Source organism: Colias croceus, chromosome 24, assembly GCF_905220415.1.
Source record: "Colias croceus chromosome 24, ilColCroc2.1".
Lineage (NCBI taxonomy): Eukaryota > Metazoa > Arthropoda > Insecta > Lepidoptera > Pieridae > Colias > Colias croceus.
The window spans coordinates 7,476,414-7,497,319 of NC_059560.1; the positions used below are offsets into that span (position 1 = coordinate 7,476,414).

Here is a 20,906-nt window from a genome sequence, read left to right on the forward strand (position 1 = left end):
CTTCCAAAACACATGTATGTGGTGACCATTTTGAAACCAATTTATATTCTATTTTCTCCTCCATTATTTAATTTTAACTGCATCTTTTGTGCTACTCACTGCCTATGAAATAAGAATGTCAACTACTAAGTCAATGTTAAACAAAAAAAATTCGAGATCTACGTTCTTTTGTTATCTCTGTATAAAAAAATATTAATTTCTAATAACAGAAGATACTTCTGGAGAGTCAAAGCTTTCGAATTTTAAGCTCGCTAAATTAGTTTATCCATAAATGCTCTTTTCATAGATACAATTTTATTATTATTTATTTATTGATTAAAACTGCAATGATGTAGGTAAAGTAGATGTATTGATTTACTAAAACACATAGGTACGTATATGTTACACACTGATTTCATCATTAAACAGTCTAAGTCCATACTAATATTATAAATGCGAAAGTTACTCTGTCTGTCTGTTACTCAATCACGCCTAAACTACTGAAACAATTTGCATGAAATTTGGTATGGAGATATTTTGATACCCGAGAAAGGATATAGGCTACCTTTTATTGCGAAATATGTACCACGGGCGAAGCCGGGGTGGACCTCTAGTATATAATAAGTAAAAAACAATTTGAAAATCAAAGCAATTTCACTACAATCACATAATGTAGGCAATGAAGTTATATCGATTGTGGCCACACTTCTGCTAAGTGCGTAACTATGTTATTGCTTGGCTCGAGGTTTTTATAAGAAAGTATAAGAATTACCTTTAGTGTATAGTTTTTATTTATATAGTAGAGAAAGGTTGCTTATTTCGAGATAAAATCAAACGTAAATATACGAAGACAAAATAATATTAATATTTTAAAGATAAATATAAAAAAAAAAATATTGATAAGATGTCACTTTATACCTGTTCCTGACTTGTCTTCTAGAATTGTTTCAATTTATTTTGATGGCATATTATTTTACAGACATCCCTATTAAAAAGCTGTTCATCTTCAACAAAGAAGCAATTTGAAATTCCATCAATTTCTACCAAATCAATATCCTTTTACCTAAATATAATCCACATTTACAAGGAAATATAAAAATAAGATGGCAAAGGCATCACGAAAGTTATAACACAATTCTGACTTCTTGCCTATTTCGCAGCAATACGTGACAAAATTATTTTGTAAGTTGCCACGTGTTTAGTTTGGTTTTAGAACTATGGGTTCAATGTTCTTTATTATGTAGCCGTTTGTCTCTTTTCCCAGGTTACCCGGGATCAATATAGTATGTTAAATACAGTCTATATTATGTTATAGAATTGTTAAAATAAGTCGAATAGTTTTTGTGTAGAATAGCAAACATACAATAAAAAAATGTTTGCGTGTACTAGTGTACACACGTAGAAGTGAAACTTCTGTATGACCTTATTTTTCAAAAAAAATAATTTAGTATATGCTACTTTACAGAAATACGTCGAATCACGCGTGGTAGAGATAAGAAAAAGATGGCGCGTAACGGAAAAATGTCACGCGTAACGAAAAAATGTTACACTAATTTTTTTTTAACCCCGATAAAGAAGTTTCACTTCAAAAATCAAATCAAATCAATTATTTTAATTATTATTTCTTCTCATTCACTTTCTGCATGTTTCTTTTCGACTCTCCTATCGTGAAAACGAAACGGATTTTGAAACGGTTTTCATTTATCGAAATAGTTCTCAACTTCTCAGTAATCTTAGGTGGAAATTGCTGTCTTTTACAAACTCTCTCTGAAAACTAGTTTTAGAAAATACGTTAATTTAATAATCAATAAAATAAATCTACACTTATATATATAAAACTGAAAAGTTTGTTTATTTATCTGGATGAACGTATTAATCGCAGGAACTACTGATTCGAATTGAAACATCCTTTTGTGTTAGATAGTCTACATAATAAGGAAACTGCACGGGTTAGTTAAGTAATATAACTTAATTGTTTTTGTTATACAGAAAGGTTATATAGGAAGTTACGTACAGCTAAATTTTAGAAATTCATTACTTGATCCTACTTCCTACTAATATTATAAATGCGAAAGTTTGTGAGGATGTGTATGTGTGTGTTTGTTACTCTTTCACGCAAATACTACTGAACCGATTACAATGAAATTTAGCACACATTATAGAGGGTAACTTGGATTAACACATAGGATAGGTTTTATTCCGGAAATCCCACGGGAACGGTAACTATGCGGGTTTTTCTTTGCAAAAGCGGGCGAAGCCGCGTGAAAGCTAGTAATATATATAATGCTTAACCATCAAATAACCCCAAATGCCGACCACTTAACGTCAATCGTGTTAATCACGTTCATGTTAGATGGCCATTTGGAAAAATGAGCCCAAAAATTAATGAGGCGACTATGAAGTCAAAAGATTTGGGTTTGTGGCCAATAAAAACCCACTCCGATTGGCTGAATTATTCCCGCTAGTTCGGATAGTTATTTTAATGATCATGTCTAGTTTATGGGAGTGCTTTTATTTTATTTGTCTGTCTGTAACTTGGGAATGAATAAATTTGTGTATGACATTTCATGGTTTCTTCAGGATAGTTCAGATTTGATTTTACAATGTTCTGAATATTTCAAAATGACATAGCAAAAAAATACTCTTTTTTACATGCTGTTACGCTCTGTTATAAATTTTTCTTAAAGTTTTTTTCTATAAAACTATAACCTATATTTAATTTAATGCACTAGTTTCCAATTGCTTGTCTCAGGTGTAGTCGAGATAAGCCGAGAAGATAATCTGGACGTAAAATGTAACAAGGATTTATTATAGAGAAAAACCTGACTGCGTGAAAAGCTTGAGATTTTAATTAATTACCTTATAAAACCACTTCTTTTTATAGCCATACATCTTTAAATAAACGATAAATTGAATAGAAGTATAAAAAATTTACGCTCATATTCCGCAACAAAATATTGTTTTTAAGATTACGTTACTCACCTCTAAGTTTATGATCTATAGCCTTTTTAGAAGTTACAAATCGTTCCCGCGAAATTATATTACCTACACTAGCTGCACAGCTAGCTGCGCTCCGCGGTTTCACCCGTGTGACTCCGCTTCTGTTAGTCAATCATGATTATATATAGCCTATTGCCTTCCTTGATAAATGGGCTAGCCAACAGCGAAATAATTTTTCAAATCGGACCAGTAGTTCTTCAGATTAGCGCGTTCAAACAAACAAACTCTCTTATAATATTAGTATAGATATAGTATAAATTACATACAAACCAAAAGGATATAACCCTATTTCTTACAGTAGGGTAATAAAAAATAATCTGAATATATAAAGTAGCGTTATATATCAGGTGCTAGACTCCTGAACATAATTATACAAAAGAATGTAACAATAAATAACAGCTAGTAATCTAGTGAAGTGCATACTTGAATCATTTAGGCTGTATATCCACGAACGGTTTAGAAAAATATTATTTTATGCATTATTTTTTTGTTAATTCTATGTCATTTGCCTATATCTATAAATTGTCTGTAAGTGTGTCTATTATTATGCAATATAAATGTATGCATCCTCTTCCATTTTCTCTGTTCATTTATAAAATCATATTGATTTCGATTTATCCGCAAATTATAACTTTTTGATATTATTATAATCTATATCGCGGGTCTCAAACCATAGGGGCGTATCCACAAAACCCCTACTTTTCAGGAGAGACAAAAAACTTAATAACTTTTTTTGTGATTGAGCCACCTTGTTGTGTTTTTGCATGTAGCTATATATTTACACTGCAGTTAATATGGAATGCTTGGTTTTGAGATATTCCCTCTGTAACACTAGTTTTTAGCTGATACGTCTATTTGCCATGACGAATAGACGGCAAAACTCCGTCAAATTTCCCCCATAAATGTATGGAATTTATGGACGTAAAACCCTTCTCCTTAAATTATTAATATTTATACTTATATTTATTTTTACCTAGTTGGTGACTCAAAATATTGTAATTTAGGAATGAGAACCCATCGAAATTAACGTTATTTACGCGGTTTTTAAAAATCTTACGCCTGTTTGGCTTGACATTTATATTGAGAGGCGTTTGAATTCAAAGTAGAGGTATAAACCAGTTTTATTCTACAATCTAGACAAAAAAAAAACAAATGGACGTAATTACACAATATTTTCTGTGTGAAAATAAAAATAAGCATATAAAAAATTAAATTTATTTATAAATCTGAACATAGTTACTTACCTACTTTAAATGACTAAAGTCACAAACATTTAGAACTACGTTAAAAACAACCGACTTCAATATGTAACGGAAAAGTAAAAAATAAAAAGAAGATTTGATGTTATTAATTATAACATATTATTTAGATGTGCTATTTACTAAATAGGTTTGATACTAAGTGCTTAGTGCTTGGCACCGACTTCAAAGCTATTTAATAAATAGCACATCTAAATAATAATATGTAGTAATTAATAATATCAGATTTTTTTTTTACCTTTCCGTTATTGAAGTGGGTTGTTTTTAATGTAGTTATTTTTAATACTTTATAATGTATTTATCAACACGAATCAAACGAGCCCAAACTCGATAAAGTTGAGTCAATATATTACTGAGTTCCTATGGCCACCTTCCGATTCCATCATCAAATCAGCTCTATGTCATGATAATGTTTCATCGTTATCCAATTTACATACTTTTACAAAATTTCAGCTTAATCGGTTACCGGGAAGTGTATTAAAGTTACTTGCTAGATTTCAATTAAGTCATCGAGATCAGACAAAAATGCTCATAAAATAAAAACTGCTAAGCCTATCCGAATAAATTTTTTATGAGACCAATTCGACACCATTACACATCAAACAAAAAAAGAATCACATAGATCGGTCCAGAAACCTCGGAGTAATCGGTGTACATTAATAAAAAAAATATACTGGCCAAATTGATAACCTAATTTTTACATGATTTGCTGGAGACATCATTACATATCTTAGCATTGAAGCCACCACTGAATTTCGATTTTGTCCTGGGCAGCAATCAGAATAAAGAATCAGGTGTTCCACATTGGTAAGCTTGGTGATATAAGTATACAAACATGTTGAGACTTCATTCGCCCCTCTATTTCTCTCGTACTCTGGCCAAAAGTAACAGTAGCCCAGTTTGCTCACTGCATTATGTATTGTGAAATTCATAAAGCCCAATTTCCTTTTATAAAAGATAGGTTTACCCAAAATGTCCATTAGGGACAGTATAATACTGCTTCGAAATCAAAGGTATAGACAAGAAGAGTAGAGTCAACCATTGCCTTTAATTTATCTTCTTCTTTTCTTCTTTGGCATATTCTTTCCTATTAACATGTTTTTCATACTCCTCCTGTTTTTCTTTCTGTTCTTCTTCGGGTAACTGCTCAAACTTATGACACCAACATTGGTCTATCCTCGGCTTGTGAAAATCTATATTATTTTCCAGAATTAATTCTTTGTATGAAATCTTGCAGATAGGAACCTTATTATTTTCCATGAAATGTTCTTTATAAAATAACTAGCTTCGCATGCTTTCTCTAAAACGATTTGAAATTTAAACTATCCTATCTCTCAAGTTGGATCGAACTGCACATGGGGTGCGAATTTTATTATAATCGGTTATGTGGTTTAGGAGTCCATTGAAGACAAACATTGTGACACGAGATTTATATATATTAAAGAAGATATATAATATATAGTAAATTCACTAAAGTTATTCCACGCATTAGAATTACATATACTCGCTTTGGCATCTCACTGCAGAATGATCGTGTTTCCGTGTTGTTGACATGACGATACGTCCACCAACTTGCTCTGTGACATCCTCCTAGTGACGAAATCTTGAGACAGCAATACTAAAATATGTAGACGTATGTGCATACGTCCGCAGTGATGACTAAATATCCCCAGGATCATGTTGACATTGATGGTCGTATGTGCATACGTCTATATAGCTCGATACAATGATTTCAGGTTAAAATAAAACAAACAGTCGTATGTGCATACGTCTATAAGGCATGTCAAAACTGCCTCAATAAGCAATAATATTGCTCTTACGTCTATTATACGGCTATATGGCCTAACAATAATTGTAGACTGTCTAGCTTACGGCAAATAATATTTTGCATTTTATACAAAAAGTAATCAGTATTAAATTATAAGAAAAATTGAGGTTATGTATTGCTTAAAGTAGAATCCAATGGCATTAAAAACGAAAAATCGCATTTTTGCATATACGCCCCTATGGTTTGAGACCCGCGATATATATTATAATAATATCAAAAATTCATATATTATGGTATAATTTGTGACAAAAAATGGGATAAAATCGTGTTCCTTAAGGAACGTACGTCTATTATGTGATAAACACACTAAGACTAAACCTACTACATACTACTTAATTAGAAGTGTAACCTTTGGAACATTATATAGAAGAATAAACATAATTGCCCTGAGTTAGGAGATATAACATACAAATAACGTCCATGTATATTTTTACACATTCTAACATCTACCACAACCTATTACTACTTTCGATAAAACCAAAATAACGTCAATAAAAACGCTCGTGCATACAAACCCTAACAACTTCATCTCGATGATAAGAATAGGTTTTGATAGCAGCGTTTATGAGCGGCCGTAAAAATAACGTTGACTCAGCAATTCATTATTATACACAGTCGAATATAGAATTTATTAAAACGTTGCTCTTGGGTACTATATTTTTATTACAAGACTAATGATCTCCTCTTATGGGGTAAGATTGTACATTTGTTTCTCTGATCTTTTGTGTATGTAAAATGTGAACTTTAGCTGAGTAAATTATTATTTTTAACAGTAACATTGCCTTCAAATTGACAAAATTAATATGAGATCACACGGAAGGACCGGAGCTTTCCAATAAAAATCATCAAAATCAAAATCCGTTCTCTCAGTCGAAAGTTATGAGGTGACAAACACAAAAAATAGTGTCGAATTGACAACCTTATAATTGTTTTTAGAAGTCGGCTGAAAAGGGTTTTTTTTTTAGTGAAACCCTTAAAAATGCTTGTGAGATGATGGAATACCTAACTTTAATTATGTTTGTTGCAGTTTAAACTTTCCTCAAGTATAAACATTTCCGATTAAAATAAACATTTTAATGATTCCTGGAAAGGTTAAGTCGATTTAAGTAAGTTTTCCTTGTGGAATTTTACATAACGTTGGCAATTAAAGCTTTGGATGAAGTTCTGTGTTGAATCCTATGGGACAAGGGACAGAATTTTGAAAGGGAATAGTTAGTTGGAAAATCAGCCGTAAATGTACAATGGGTTTACGAAATTATTTATTTAATAACTTATATTTATATTAGCTTCCTGCGGCTGTTTTGTATACAACTAATTAATTATGTACTAAAACCTACCCTGATAATCACGCTATTCATTCGTGAAAACAGAATTAAAATCGGTGCAGAAGCTTTTGAGTCTATCGCGAACAGACAGACAGACGCGGCGACAGACAACTTATTTATGTATCACTATATATTAGTGATAATGATTAGATATATTATGTATGAGTATTCTGTTACAAGTTCATATATCAACTTTTATTTTCATGATCAAATGAATGCAGTTGTGAATTTTAGTCCGTTCTTAATATAAATCGGTTCAGTGGCTTAGGTATGGTTTAATAATGATAATAATGAGTAGGTACTAGCGTACTTTAGGCGTGAAAACATAACAGGCAGAGCTTATAGTAACTATCGTATTGTGATAAAAATATTTATATGGGTTATATTATATTCAATAAAAGTATATTTGTATTAAAGGTGGAGGTGGAGGTCTTTTCAATGAAACACAAACACTTAATTTTATATAAATTTAATTAATAAATATTTTTGTTACAACTATTACCTACATAATACAATTACAATTTACAAACTTAAGGTAACATCATGTACAGTGGTGGTCACATAATTAAAGACACCTCCTAATTGACCATAAAAGATTTACATTAGGAAGTACAATTATCTGAAAAAGGTTTTTAATCTAGTATTATTTTTATTAAACCATACAAGACAATATGTTCTTTAAAATGAGGGACAAAAAATAGGTATATTCCTTGTTAGTTTCGACACTTGCTCTCTGCGGGAATGTAATACAAACTTTGTTTACGTACGTCTAGCTGGCCACTTAATTAAAGACAACAAGAAATGAGTTATAATTTTTTATAAATAAAAAGAAACAACATTGTGCGTTTATCGTTTTGCCGCGTAATTTCATAAATCGTTGACACTCCATAATTTTTTTGGCCATTTTTAACTTTTAAAATTGAAATTCATACGTTTAATTGTTTTAATATAAATTATTATGGTTAAAAACAGGAGTTGCAACTCGTCCACAAAAAAAAATATTTTTTACTTCCATGATAATTAAAATGTTCCAAGGATATGGTTATGAATGCTATAAAACATGTCAAGATGTTTCACACGACCAAAAATGTACTCAGAAAAGCAAAACTAAGTGAAACTACTCGGCCGAAAAATTCAAAAATGGTGTTGTTGGCTAAAAAAGATCCATTTCAAGGGTCGGAACTGATACAGTTCAGAGTTGTATGGTGCAGCAGGCTTGAAGGGGGGTCTGCAAGGGCAATTAGACGGAGACTGTGTGGGGAAAACTTGCAATGAAGAGTATTTCGGAAAGTACCACTTTTGAAAAAACAAAATGTGAAGGCAAGATTTGACTTTGCTACAAAATACGAACTTTGGACTGAACGAGAATGGAAACATGTGCTGTTTTTGCATGAAACTAAGATTAATATGATTAATTCTGTCAGAAAACAATATGTAAGACGCCATCTCAATAATTAAATGGATCCAAGATACACTAATAAGTAGTCATACATCGGGGTCGAAATATCAATGTGTGGCGCTATTTTTCTGGACTTGGCGTTGGATCTGTCAAAAAGACAGAAGGCAACATGGATAAATTCCAGTACAAGTATATTTTAGAGCAATCTATGCTGCCCTATGCGGAGGAAAATTTACCTTTTGTTGGGACTTTTCAACACGATAATGATCCTAAGCACACAGCAAAAGTAGTGAAATGATTGTTAAGGAACCAATCTGTAACTGTTTTGGATTGGCCCCCCTACAGTCCGAATTTAAATCCGATCGAAAACTTATGGAATCAAGAAAGAAAGAAGTCGTGGCAAAGCGGTCAACAAACGTCGACTAACTTTGCAAAGCATTTTCGAAGAATGGAACCAAATTAGTGATGCAACTTGTACAAAATTAGTTGCTTCTATGCCCAAGAGATGTAAACCATCATTACTGCCAAGGGACATGCAACCAAATATTGAAAAGTGTAAAAATGTTTTGTAAATACGTCAGACATTTTGTGTTGGAAAAATAATCTCATTAAAACAATAATTTTTTATATTTATTATAAGCGAGTCTTATGTCTTTAATTATATGGCCAGACCTTTGCTAGGATAAAACTGCTAGTAGTAAGGATGAACCGATTAAAATCTAACAAACCGACAAGTTCTGTAGATAAAATTTAGTTTAGCATTAAACAACACATACCTGAATATTTTAAAATTATTTAACAAGTTCCAATGATAGTGTAAAAAAAAAATGTTGAGAGAAATGCCTTGGGTAGTATAAAATGCTCTTAGTGTCTTTAATTATGTGACCACCACTGTATATCTAACATTTTATTAATATAATACACACACACACATACATATTATATGGAACAACCCTTTGTTAAATCCAAAATTCCCTCACAAAGGATATTCTTAATATATATAAATCTCGTGTCACAATGTTTGTCCTCAATGGACTCTTAAACCACTTAACCGATTATAATAAAATTCGCACACCATGTGCAGTTCGATCCAACTTGGGAGATAGGATAGTTTAAATCTCAAATCGTTTTAGAGAAAGCGGGGGAAGCCGCGGGCGGTAAGCTAGTATCACTATATATTTATAAAACACCCCATGGTTCCAATCAAACTAAGAAACCGTTCCCCATCCCGAATCTGACCCACTAGGGGCACCCCGCTAGCTACATTACAAGAAAAAGCTCACGAAATAATATATGTCCCCGGGAACAATATATTTGTGGAAAATGTTCCGGCCGTTCTCGAGGTATTGGGAGACAAACGAACAGCAATTGATTGTTATTTATCTTATATGTAGGAATAGGAATAATTTATCGTATACCTAGAATAATTTTAAATCTGAAAAAAATCGAAGAATTAACAGCTTATAATAATATAAAATGGTTAAAGAGATAAAAGTAGTTTGGAAACATGTTAAAAAAAACTATCGAATATACTAAAATATAAAAATCCGTTAAAACCATTTCTGAGGAATAGGATTAAGTACAAAATATAATATATATTTCTATAAAGGTATGTCTCTAATATATTTATTATTTACATAAGATGTGAAGAGATCGGAAGTACTGCAATATCTTCTAAATAACACCTAAGAAAAGATAACATAGATTATATTATAATATACTAGTGGTCCGCCCCGGCTTCGCCCGTGGTACATATTTCGCAATAAAAGGTAGCCTATGTCCTTTCTCGGGTATCAAAATATCTCCATACCAAATTTCATGCAAATTGGTTCAGTAGTTTAGACGTGATTGAGTAACAGACAGACAGACAGAGTTACTTTCGCATTTATAATATTAGTATGGATTTATGAGTGCTAAGAAAAACTAGCAGAATTTGATTTATAAAGGGAATTACTTAGTAACAATTTAACGGGAAATATCGGTCACAAATGCCTCCAGACATATTTCTTGTGATCAAGGTTCAATTTATGGGAGTTTTGGCTTGGTGACGCAAAAACTTATTGTTCTGACTACTAGGATTTGTGGTTTGAATTAGACTTGTTTTTTTGATTCGATTTTGATGTAAAGTAACTGTTTTATTATATTCTTATCTTTCTTCTTGTTAGTTCACGTTTAAAAGCTAATTGTGACAATAATTGTTTGCAAATATGATGTGATAATGCACAACAAATATTCTATCGAGTGTTCTTCTTAGTTTATGTGTATGATTTTTTTTGACATTTAAGTTTTTTGAATTTGATAAGTGGCTCAAAGTTTTTGGGAAATCTATTAATGTCGTTACGAACCCCGAATTTTAATGTGGAATATCTGCATTTTTATATAACATTATGTAGTGTCTATCATCATCCAATTCGCGTCATCTCCGCTTGTATACATACCTACAAAAAATTGCAAAGCCTATGTTACACTATGCCCATTGACATTACAATCGAAAGTGATTACATCATACAGTTGTCGCACATTTGTTACTCTAAATAATAATGGCTATAGAAACGTCTCCATTAATCTGTCTCACGATCAGCAAGAGATAAAATTGGCAAGCTTTAAAGACACTCCGATAAAAAACCCCTTTGTATGTAAACTAAAATTTGTCAAAACCCCACTCGAAGTCATTAATTCAACACCATTGTTGCCTTCCAAGCCAGAGGAATTTTTACAATCGGAAAGAGGAAGATTTAAAATTATATATGTATGTTTATCAGCCATCTGGTTTCCATAATACAAGCGAAAGCTTAGTATGGGATCCGATCGTGCCGTGTGTGAAAATTGTCCTGAAATATTTATTTATTTTTATTTATTGTTCCAGAAAAGCGGTACGGAGGAGAGGAATAAGCCCAAAAATGTGAAATGCGCGCCCGCACATGATTTCAATCGCCAATTTCACCCACACACCGACAAATAGCCAGCCGTACGAGACACAGATACACACATACAAACATGAAACGCAGAACGCGAGTCGCGAATCGAATATATTCGATCGAATCGATTACGAGTCGAACGCATCGAATAGTTCGTTCATGGCCGTCAATTTTACTGAGTACGCCGAAATACCATATTACATAAAGGCGACGTCGATGACGTTTTGCATAGTGATCATGTGTTTGGGGGTGATCGGTAACGTGATGGTGCCGATAGTGATATTAAAGACGAAGGATATGAGGAACTCGACGAACATATTCCTGGTGAACTTGAGCATTGCTGATCTGATGGTGCTGCTGGTGTGCACGCCCACGGTGCTCGTGGAAGTCAACTCGAAGCCGGAGACGTGGGTGCTGGGCAAGGAACTGTGTAAGTAGTTGTATTATCTCTTCATGAACTTAACACGTTGATTGCTTTGAGAGATACCTGTAACAATAGAATTAAAAAAAAACAATATAGAATGCAAATAAGTGATAATGATAAAGAGATAGAAACTGATAAAGATTTAAAAATAAAGTCGAGTTAGTAATATCGTTTTGTGACTCCTAAAACTTTCGCCTTTCGTTTATGTTTGAATTATTCCCGAAAAAGGCATGTCCTAAGAATTGAGAACTTCTGTCGTTTTGGAAATAATAATCAAGACTATTCATGAAGCGTTTCAAAGTTCGCAGGAAAAGCTAATGAAATATAAAGTTAACTAAGAATTCGGGGTATTTAAATAATACTGTATTAAAGAGACCTTTTGCCTTTATCTCATTTCCAAGACAAATTAGTGTGATCGTGATGTTTTTCACGTGTTTTTATTATGAATTGATATAACGACACAAAAACGTTTTCAAAAATCAATTTTATATTTAACGTTACAAATAAAAAAAATATCAATACCTTCGAAAAAATAAGGAATCGCAAGTTTTGTGGCTTCGCATATCAAAGTTTCAAATGTTAAATATCATAAAATTGTGCAACTTGTTCCGTCTTTTAAGTAGGTCTTAAGTAGGTACTAGATGTAACTTTTGGACAAGTTAAGCCAACAAATTTTAACACAAACAAATTACATAAATACCCTCACAAACGTTTTACAAGTACCTACTTCTCTCCTTTACAATAACGTCTTAACCTATTATATTACATTTGTATCGTCTTTTGTTACTAATTCACTAATCACCACATCAATGGCTTAAACTATAATAGTAAGCACAAATTATATAATTCTATACTAGGTATTCAGTCTATTCATACATGCTATTGTAATGCCTTCAAAGGACTTCATTTGATACGTGTGTTGTTCTGATTTTGGCATGTGGCTTAAGATCCTGTTGCTTATATGTAAATTAATATGTATTTGAGATACTAAGTAGATGTTTCACCCGCATTGCTCCGCTCCTGTTGGTCTTAGCTTGATGATAGCCTAGCCTTCCTCGATAAATGGGCTATCTAACACTGAAATATTTTTTGAAATCGGACCAGTAGTTCCTGAGATTAGCGCGTTCAAACAAACTCTTCAGCTTTATAATATTAGTATAGAAATTGTTGACGCCGAAACTGTTATTTTATGTATTTTGATAAGGATTCAAGTCAGTTTAAATTAATTTATCTGAAACAAATCGTACAAATAATTATTTTGTTATATTCTACCATAGTATACCTTCATAGAAAATTGATAAAAATATATAGATATAATAATTTACTTTTAAAAATACAGAAATAAACAAACAATTTCGCCAACCAATAACACGATCTCCAATTGTCTTCTGATCCGATTTTTTAAAGAGATTTCAACAATGGAGTATTTAATATACCCAATATGGTCAATATTACCAAAAAACTCATCGATGTTACGTAAAATATCGGTAAATGAAACAAAAATAATTTTTTCAACACTAAAATCTTCGGTTACGATATTACGAGCAAATTAATTTGAAATTTATATTCAGATATTCCCATTTCGGCTTCATTAAATATTAATAAAAAGTTTTCGAACTAAATTAAGAATCGTAACTGTTTTTATGAACCGATATTCTGCGATACTGGTTGTAATTTGAGCAATTGATACAAAAACAGTGGAATTTGAGTTGATTATAGTCGGAGGGTTCTGTAATATTTTCTTGATATAACAAGCTTTTTGCCCCGTATCCACTTGTGTTGAAAAATATATTGTCTATCACTATATCACTCAGGCTGCAGATGTATCTACTGGTGAAGGAATTTTCAGAAGTTTATTTATAACAAACTGTTGAATATGTTATTTATTAAATGCTAGAGTAAAATAAACTAACTAACGCCCGTGGCTTTCTTTGACTTATGTATCCATGTAAGCATTTGTAACTGGCTACAACTCGATAAAAAGACAATTATATACTTGTTAATATTGTTTTTTTATATAGTAGTTAACGAATTTAATATAGAGAGAATAAAAAATAAAAATAAAAATGTACGATCTGCATTAAAATCAATATTGTAAACGGTTAAAATTCTAAAGAACTGAGTACTCTTAACGTATACCTAATGCCCATACTGTGTATTTTTAACCGACTTCAAAATGAGGAGGAGGTTATCAATTCGGCCGGTATATTTTTTTTACTATGCTGTGTATGAGCAGTCCTTTCTCAGCCCACTTTTAAAGATTTTACAATGTTCTTTAGTAATAAATCAAAGCTCGTAAAGATAAAATTAATTAACCAAACCCACTCGCTACAAATATGTTAATTTACCAATAAGCCAGTAATCATTATCTTTCAATACTTTGTTATCAACGGCTGCTAAATTAAATAAATACTGATAAAATTACAGCTATACCTTCCAACCATATTTTTATGATGCATGCGAAATAAGGGCATTTCAAAGAGAGCGTTTTTATATTCAAATTTTTTGTGACTTCATCATTTGTATAGCGCCCGGCAAACTTCTTGGCCAAAAAGTATCGTGGTGGGGGAAGTTTGCGCATCAAGTTTTAGTACATTTTTATATGCGCAAGCTACCACCACGCTACTTTTTGGCCAAGAAGTTTGCCGGGCGCTATATCTATGGTGTCAGGACCTATAGAACGGTTGAATAAAATGACAATTATAACTATGAATAAAAATAATTATATGTTCACTGCCTGATCCATTAAACATTGTTTTAGCAGGTCATCGCTTCATAGGGCTTATTACATAATTTACCTACTTACCATATATCTAAAATTTCATCATAATCGGTCGTGCAGTAGAGTGTAACCACAAATTCTTTCGAACATATTATGTTTATTAATTGCGGTTCAAAGATTCCAATTATTAATCGATAAAAGAATGACAAGGAACCCATCCTTTCGAAAATCCCTTCACTTCAATGAAATATCAATGTGGGCTTTAGTGGGCGTCAATCTTGAAAATTACTTAAAATTATATCTTTTATTACTTGTAAGTACTTCGTTCTGGTTTTAATTGAATTATCAGTTATTTATATGCAGATAATACGTAATTGAGAGTTGATAATTTGGTCTTAAGCTAATTATAAAAAAATATATTAAATAACTCGTGATAAACTATGAAATTACTTGACCGATCTTGATAAAAGTGTACCTAATAATTTGTTTTTACCTGAGGAATATGTAGATTTCTTATTGTATTTTTAATAGGTTTTTAAAACAGTGAAAACAATGAATCTAAAAAAATACTTACTAAATACATCTTTTAACTAAAAACATAATACGAAGGCGCATATATATTATATTTTCTTTAGCGTTACTAAAACAGCAACATATAAATTATTCTGTAGAAAAATATAACTTTGAGTAGGAACTAAAACCCATTTTTTCAAAGCTTCATCTTAATCTCTATATACTTCTGTGTATCTGCATGAACACACACACACAAATCCGCATACATATTCATTATTGGAACACAAAAATGACAATATAAATTACATTAAAAAAAATCAATTATCAAAAATAACAAGAAATTACGAGGAAATTGAAGAAATCGTATCGTAAAGATCAAAATGTTTTTATGGTCATATTTCGTCATAGTTCAGGATACATCGCCCATTTTTGCAAGTGACTACTATCAAGCTAATTTTCCGTTTGTAGCTTTATTTTGATGAGACGCCCAATAATTTCGTGTACGAAAGTCTCGATTGTGCAGGTAGCTAACAGAGATAACAAGGATAAAAATTTTTGATTTGATGGTTCTCAAATATTTATTACTAACTGAATGAATTTTTTTTTGTTCAATCTCAAGATAATTACCTAAATTATTCGAAAAAATATTTGTCCTACAAAATCTATGGTTTGTTCAAAGAGTCCCCCTTTCCAAAGTGTATCGATAACGAGGTCATCATAAATGATTACTAACAAGCTGATTTTTTTGTTTTCACTTAGTTAATGTTTATATAATTCAACAGACATATTGTCCTACAAATTGCGTAATAAATATTTGAGAACCATCAAATCAAAAAATGTTATCCTTGTTATCTCTGTTAGCTACCACAATTGAGAGTTTTGTACACGAAATTATTCGGTGTCTCATCAAAATAAAGCTACAAACGGAAAATCAGCTTGATAGTAGTCACTTGCAAAAATGGGCGATGTATCCTGAACTATCATATTATATTGGTTGGAAATTAAAAAGAAATATGTTTATGAAGGGAATTACAAGAAATGCTATTTAGATATCTGAGAAATTTGATTATCCTTAAATAACTGACTGTATGATTTTTGAGTAGATCGCTCAGACAAGTGGGTTTTAAAATAATAACTCAGTCTAATTTATTCAAACGAATAGCATATGGCACACTTCTATCCAACTGTGATTTCAAACTATAAGTGTAGTACAATAATATATTCTGTGCTTTAAGTACGTATGTAGCTTTAATTATAACTAGCAGTCCGCCCCGGCTTCGCCCGTGGTACATATTTCGCAATAAAAGGCAGTCTATGTTCTTTCTCAGGGTCTAAAGATTGTCTATGCCAAATTTCATAAAAATCGGTCCAGTAGTTTATGCGTGAAAACCATACATACATACAAACTTTTCCTCTTTATAATATTAGTAGGTCTCTCTTTATAATAGAAGTATAGATATACGTAGTAAAATAAAGTTTTGAAATTTTTATTTGGCTGTTATTTCGTTAATTTATAGAATAGAATCAATTTATATAAATCAAACCTAGAAGATAGAAAAAGCAACATATAGGCAACTTTTTGACTTGAAATTTAAACTATCAAAACATTTGGGTCGGTAGGTATGATTGGTTACTTAGGCAGGATACATAGGTAGGTATTCAGATAATAATTTTCACAACGCGGCTAAATACGGGAACGTCAGCATATACAAATTTGTCACACTCTAGCATCAAGGGATTTAATTCAAAATTATTCCAAGACAGCCAGTTCAATTTAATTCTTAAAGTTTCTTATAAATTCCTAGAATACTAACTCAAGAAACGTCAAAATAGCGGATTCCTCGGCGCTTAGCATTCTGATATGAATTGAAATTTGATAAGTTTCTAATTCAATTGAATCTCGAACTTTCCATTCAATCTTCGATAAAAACAAGAGGGCAATAGAATTTATTTTTTCTACAATTTTGCTTTTTATTTCGCGCTGTTTTTGTGAATTGAAACTTTTAGGGGTGACTTCTGTAAGACTGTTTGTCTTCATTGATTGGTTAAAAATAATATTTTATTAAGAGCTTTCAAATATTAACCGCCTATAGAAGAGGAGTTCATCAATAAGATTGTTCATCAAGAAGATGTTTGTATGTTTGTACACGTATTTATCACAACCACTGATCGAATTATAGTTGATATATTTTTATGAATAACTGCAAGTTCTTCAAATTTTCCCGTATGTTAAAATATTTTGTTGCAGTGAAACTTTTTTAGGCGCGTTGAGATGATTTTGATATCTTTGAATCTTGCCAAAGTAGTTTCACTTCTGACACGTGTGGTTGGCATAGACGCTCTTTTTTACTAATACAAAGATATTAACCGAAATGTTAACTGTTAAGGCTGTATGAGTTTATGTACTTATTTATGTAATAGTTTCAAGTATATATAACTTGACTTTATAAAAAATACTAGATTTTCGCCCGCGGCTTCGCCCGCGTTTTCAAAGAAAACCCGCATAGTTCCTATTCCCGTGGGATTTCCGGGATAAAACTTATCCTATGTGTTAATCCAAGTTACCCTCTTTATGTGTGCTAAATTTCATTGTAATCGGTTCAATAGTTTATGCGTGAAAACCATACATACATTTATACCTTTCCTCTTTATAATATTAGTATAGAAGTATAGAAATACGTATTTTCTTATGAAATAGCCTTCAAACGAACAATCCTTTTTATTTCAACGTTAATAGCATCTTTGTCTTAATGAAATGCATTCAATTAATTTGTTTACAAGAACGTTATCGGAGAGAATCCGCCATTTTAGTTAGAGCATACAATAAATGTTATTTCATTTAGCTTATTTATTTACTAGCTTTCCGCCTGCGGCTCTGCCCGTGTATTCCAAGGAAAAATCGCCTTGCTTCTATACCAAATTATCTTGATCTCTGTACCAAATTTCATCCAAATCAGTTTAGTGCTTTGCGGCGAGAAGAAGAGACAAATAGAGTTTTTATATGAAATAATGTTAGGATTGCGTGAAGACTTCTAACACTAGTTGCTGGTGCCGGCTTCGTCCGAGTTGTTCCTGGATAAACTTACATAAAGATTACACGTGGCCTGGGTTCGATTTCCAAAAACTAAAGACTGTCTTGATTGAATCCTAGAAGTTCAGTAAACGACATAACATCGTATTATAATTATTATCAGTAAAATATAATATAAGGACTTAAGTAACTCTTATTTCCAAATTAGTAACTGCCTTTTTATTAACATTTTCAGTTCATAAAAAAAACTTGTAATGATAAGGTATTACGTTATATAGTATTACTTCTTAAAATCATATAAAATGTTTGAAAAATCATATATGTATAGAATGTTAGAATATACTACATATAACGGGTTTTAACTAAGATAATATTAGAGTATTAGTTTATCAATAGAACTGTATGCGGGTGTAATTTATTACAGACATATCAAGCTATGAGGGGCTTAGGAAATTAGGTTTAGGTTAGGAAATGTAATTATCTGTATGTATACATGATGTCATAATATCTGTTCTATTCAGAGGAAAATAATGGCACTTGTGAACTTTAATAATGCTTCAAAAACGTTTAATAAATTTATTTGGAATAAGCTTTTTTAAATTGTTATTTTAATATTATCTATTTAATGATTTTAACAACGAATCCTTATTTTCTTCCTTTTCAGTCATCTCCAATCTCTATCACGTACGATGTATCAAAAGTACTTCGTAATATTTTGATATTCAAAAAAATCATAATTACTATACGCTCGCCCCGGCTCTACCCGGAATTAACTAAGTTAAAAATCTTCGAAAAATCGTCTACAATTAGATTTTAACGTTGAATAAGTTTTTGAGCTAACTTAAAATATGTATAACATACGTTTTGTTTTTAATTTATACTAATATTATAAAGCTAAAGAGTTTGTTTGTTTGAACGAGCTAATCTCAGGAACTACTGGTCCGATTTGAAAAATTATTTCGATGTTAGATAGCCCATTTATCGAGGAAGGCTATATATAGGCTATAATCATCACGCTAAGACCAACAGGAGCAATGCGGGTGAAACCGCGCGGCACAGCTAGTTATTCATAACCGTATTGATGCCTTAATTTACTTCAGCAATGAAATTTCTCTCTTATTCAATTTCCCTAAATCTTTTACTATAACATCTAAAAATTCTTTCAATTAATAAAACACTATTTTCCAGGTCTAGCAGTACCCTTCGTCGAGTTAACAGTCGCCCACGCGTCCGTACTAACAATTCTGGCGATCAGTTTCGAGCGATACTACGCGATTTGTGAGCCCCTGCGAGCTGGCTACGTGTGCACCAAGACAAGGGCCACGTTGATATGTGCACTGGCGTGGTTCTTTGCTGCTTTGTTTACTAGGTATGTATTAAAGTGGCTTGATGAGCGCGCAATGGACTGTGATGTTTGGAAAGTGTGCTTTTAAGTTTGCTGCTATGTTTATTGGGAATGTATTTGGTGAGGGATCAATAGATTGTGATGTTGGAGTGTGTGGTAGGGTAGAGTTAATATGTGCGCTAGCGTGGTTCTTAACTGCTTTGTTCATTAGGTATGTATTAGCGTGGCTTGATGAGCGAGCAATGGATTGTAAAGCTGGAAAAGTGTGGTTCTTTTCCGCTTTGTTAACTAAGGATGTATTTGTTGAGGGAACGATGGATTGTGAAGTATGAAAAGTGTGGTAGGGTAGCGTTAAATGTGTGCTGGCGTGGTTCTTTGCCGCTGAACACAGTAGGTATGTATTGTAGGACGCTTGGTGAGCGAGCAATGGTTTGTGATGATGAAATTTGTGATAGAGCCATTGCATGTTGGGAAAGTATGCTAGAATAACTTGAATATGTGCGCTGGCGTGGTTCTTTGCTGCTTTTGTTGACTAGGAATATATTTGGTGAGGGAACAATGGATTGTGATGTTTGGAATGTGTGGTAGTGTAGAGTTAATATGTGCGCTAGCGTGGTTCTTTGCCGCTGAACACAGTAGGTATGTATTCTAGGACGCTTGGTGAGCGAGCAATGGATAGCGATGTTGGGAAAGTGTGGTAGGGTAGCGTTAATATGTGCGCTGGCGTGGTTGTTTGCCGTTTTGTTACTAGGTACCTATGTATTTTGGGAGCTTGGTGAGCGAGCAATGGATTGTGAGAATGGGAAAGTCTAATGTTGTGATTTCGATTAATAAAGTAATTATAAGGTAAACAGAACTTTATGGATAACCAAATAAGAATTAATTAATTAATTAATGATGTTTAAATGAATGACAAGATGTTTAAATATGAAGTATGTTTTGCGCCTTGAATCTACCGAACTGATTTTATCACATAGGTATATTAATGAAAATAGCTTAATTTTTTTGTAAAAGCGAAGCGAAGACGAATTGTTAGAATTATGCGAAATATTTCACAAATCACAAGCATATAAATTGGTTTTGTTTGGTTTGGTGTGATATTACCATGTTTTAAATGCATAATACGCACAAAATATTTATAATGCTATCTCGATACCCCACAT

General features: G+C 32.1%; 1 protein-coding gene across 2 annotated transcripts in view; it reads left to right on the top strand.

Moving 5' to 3' along the window:
- The window catches only part of LOC123702954 (thyrotropin-releasing hormone receptor-like), a 76,436-nt gene that overhangs the window by 26,293 nt on the left and 29,237 nt on the right, over window positions 1-20,906 (top strand). For both annotated transcript variants that reach the window (XM_045650815.1, XM_045650816.1), the window contains exons 2-3: window positions 11,657-12,138; window positions 19,587-19,767. In XM_045650815.1, coding sequence (XP_045506771.1) covers window positions 11,712-12,138; window positions 19,587-19,767 — 608 coding nt within the window. In that variant the 5' untranslated portion in view covers window positions 11,657-11,711. The remainder of the gene's footprint in view (window positions 1-11,656; window positions 12,139-19,586; window positions 19,768-20,906) is intronic.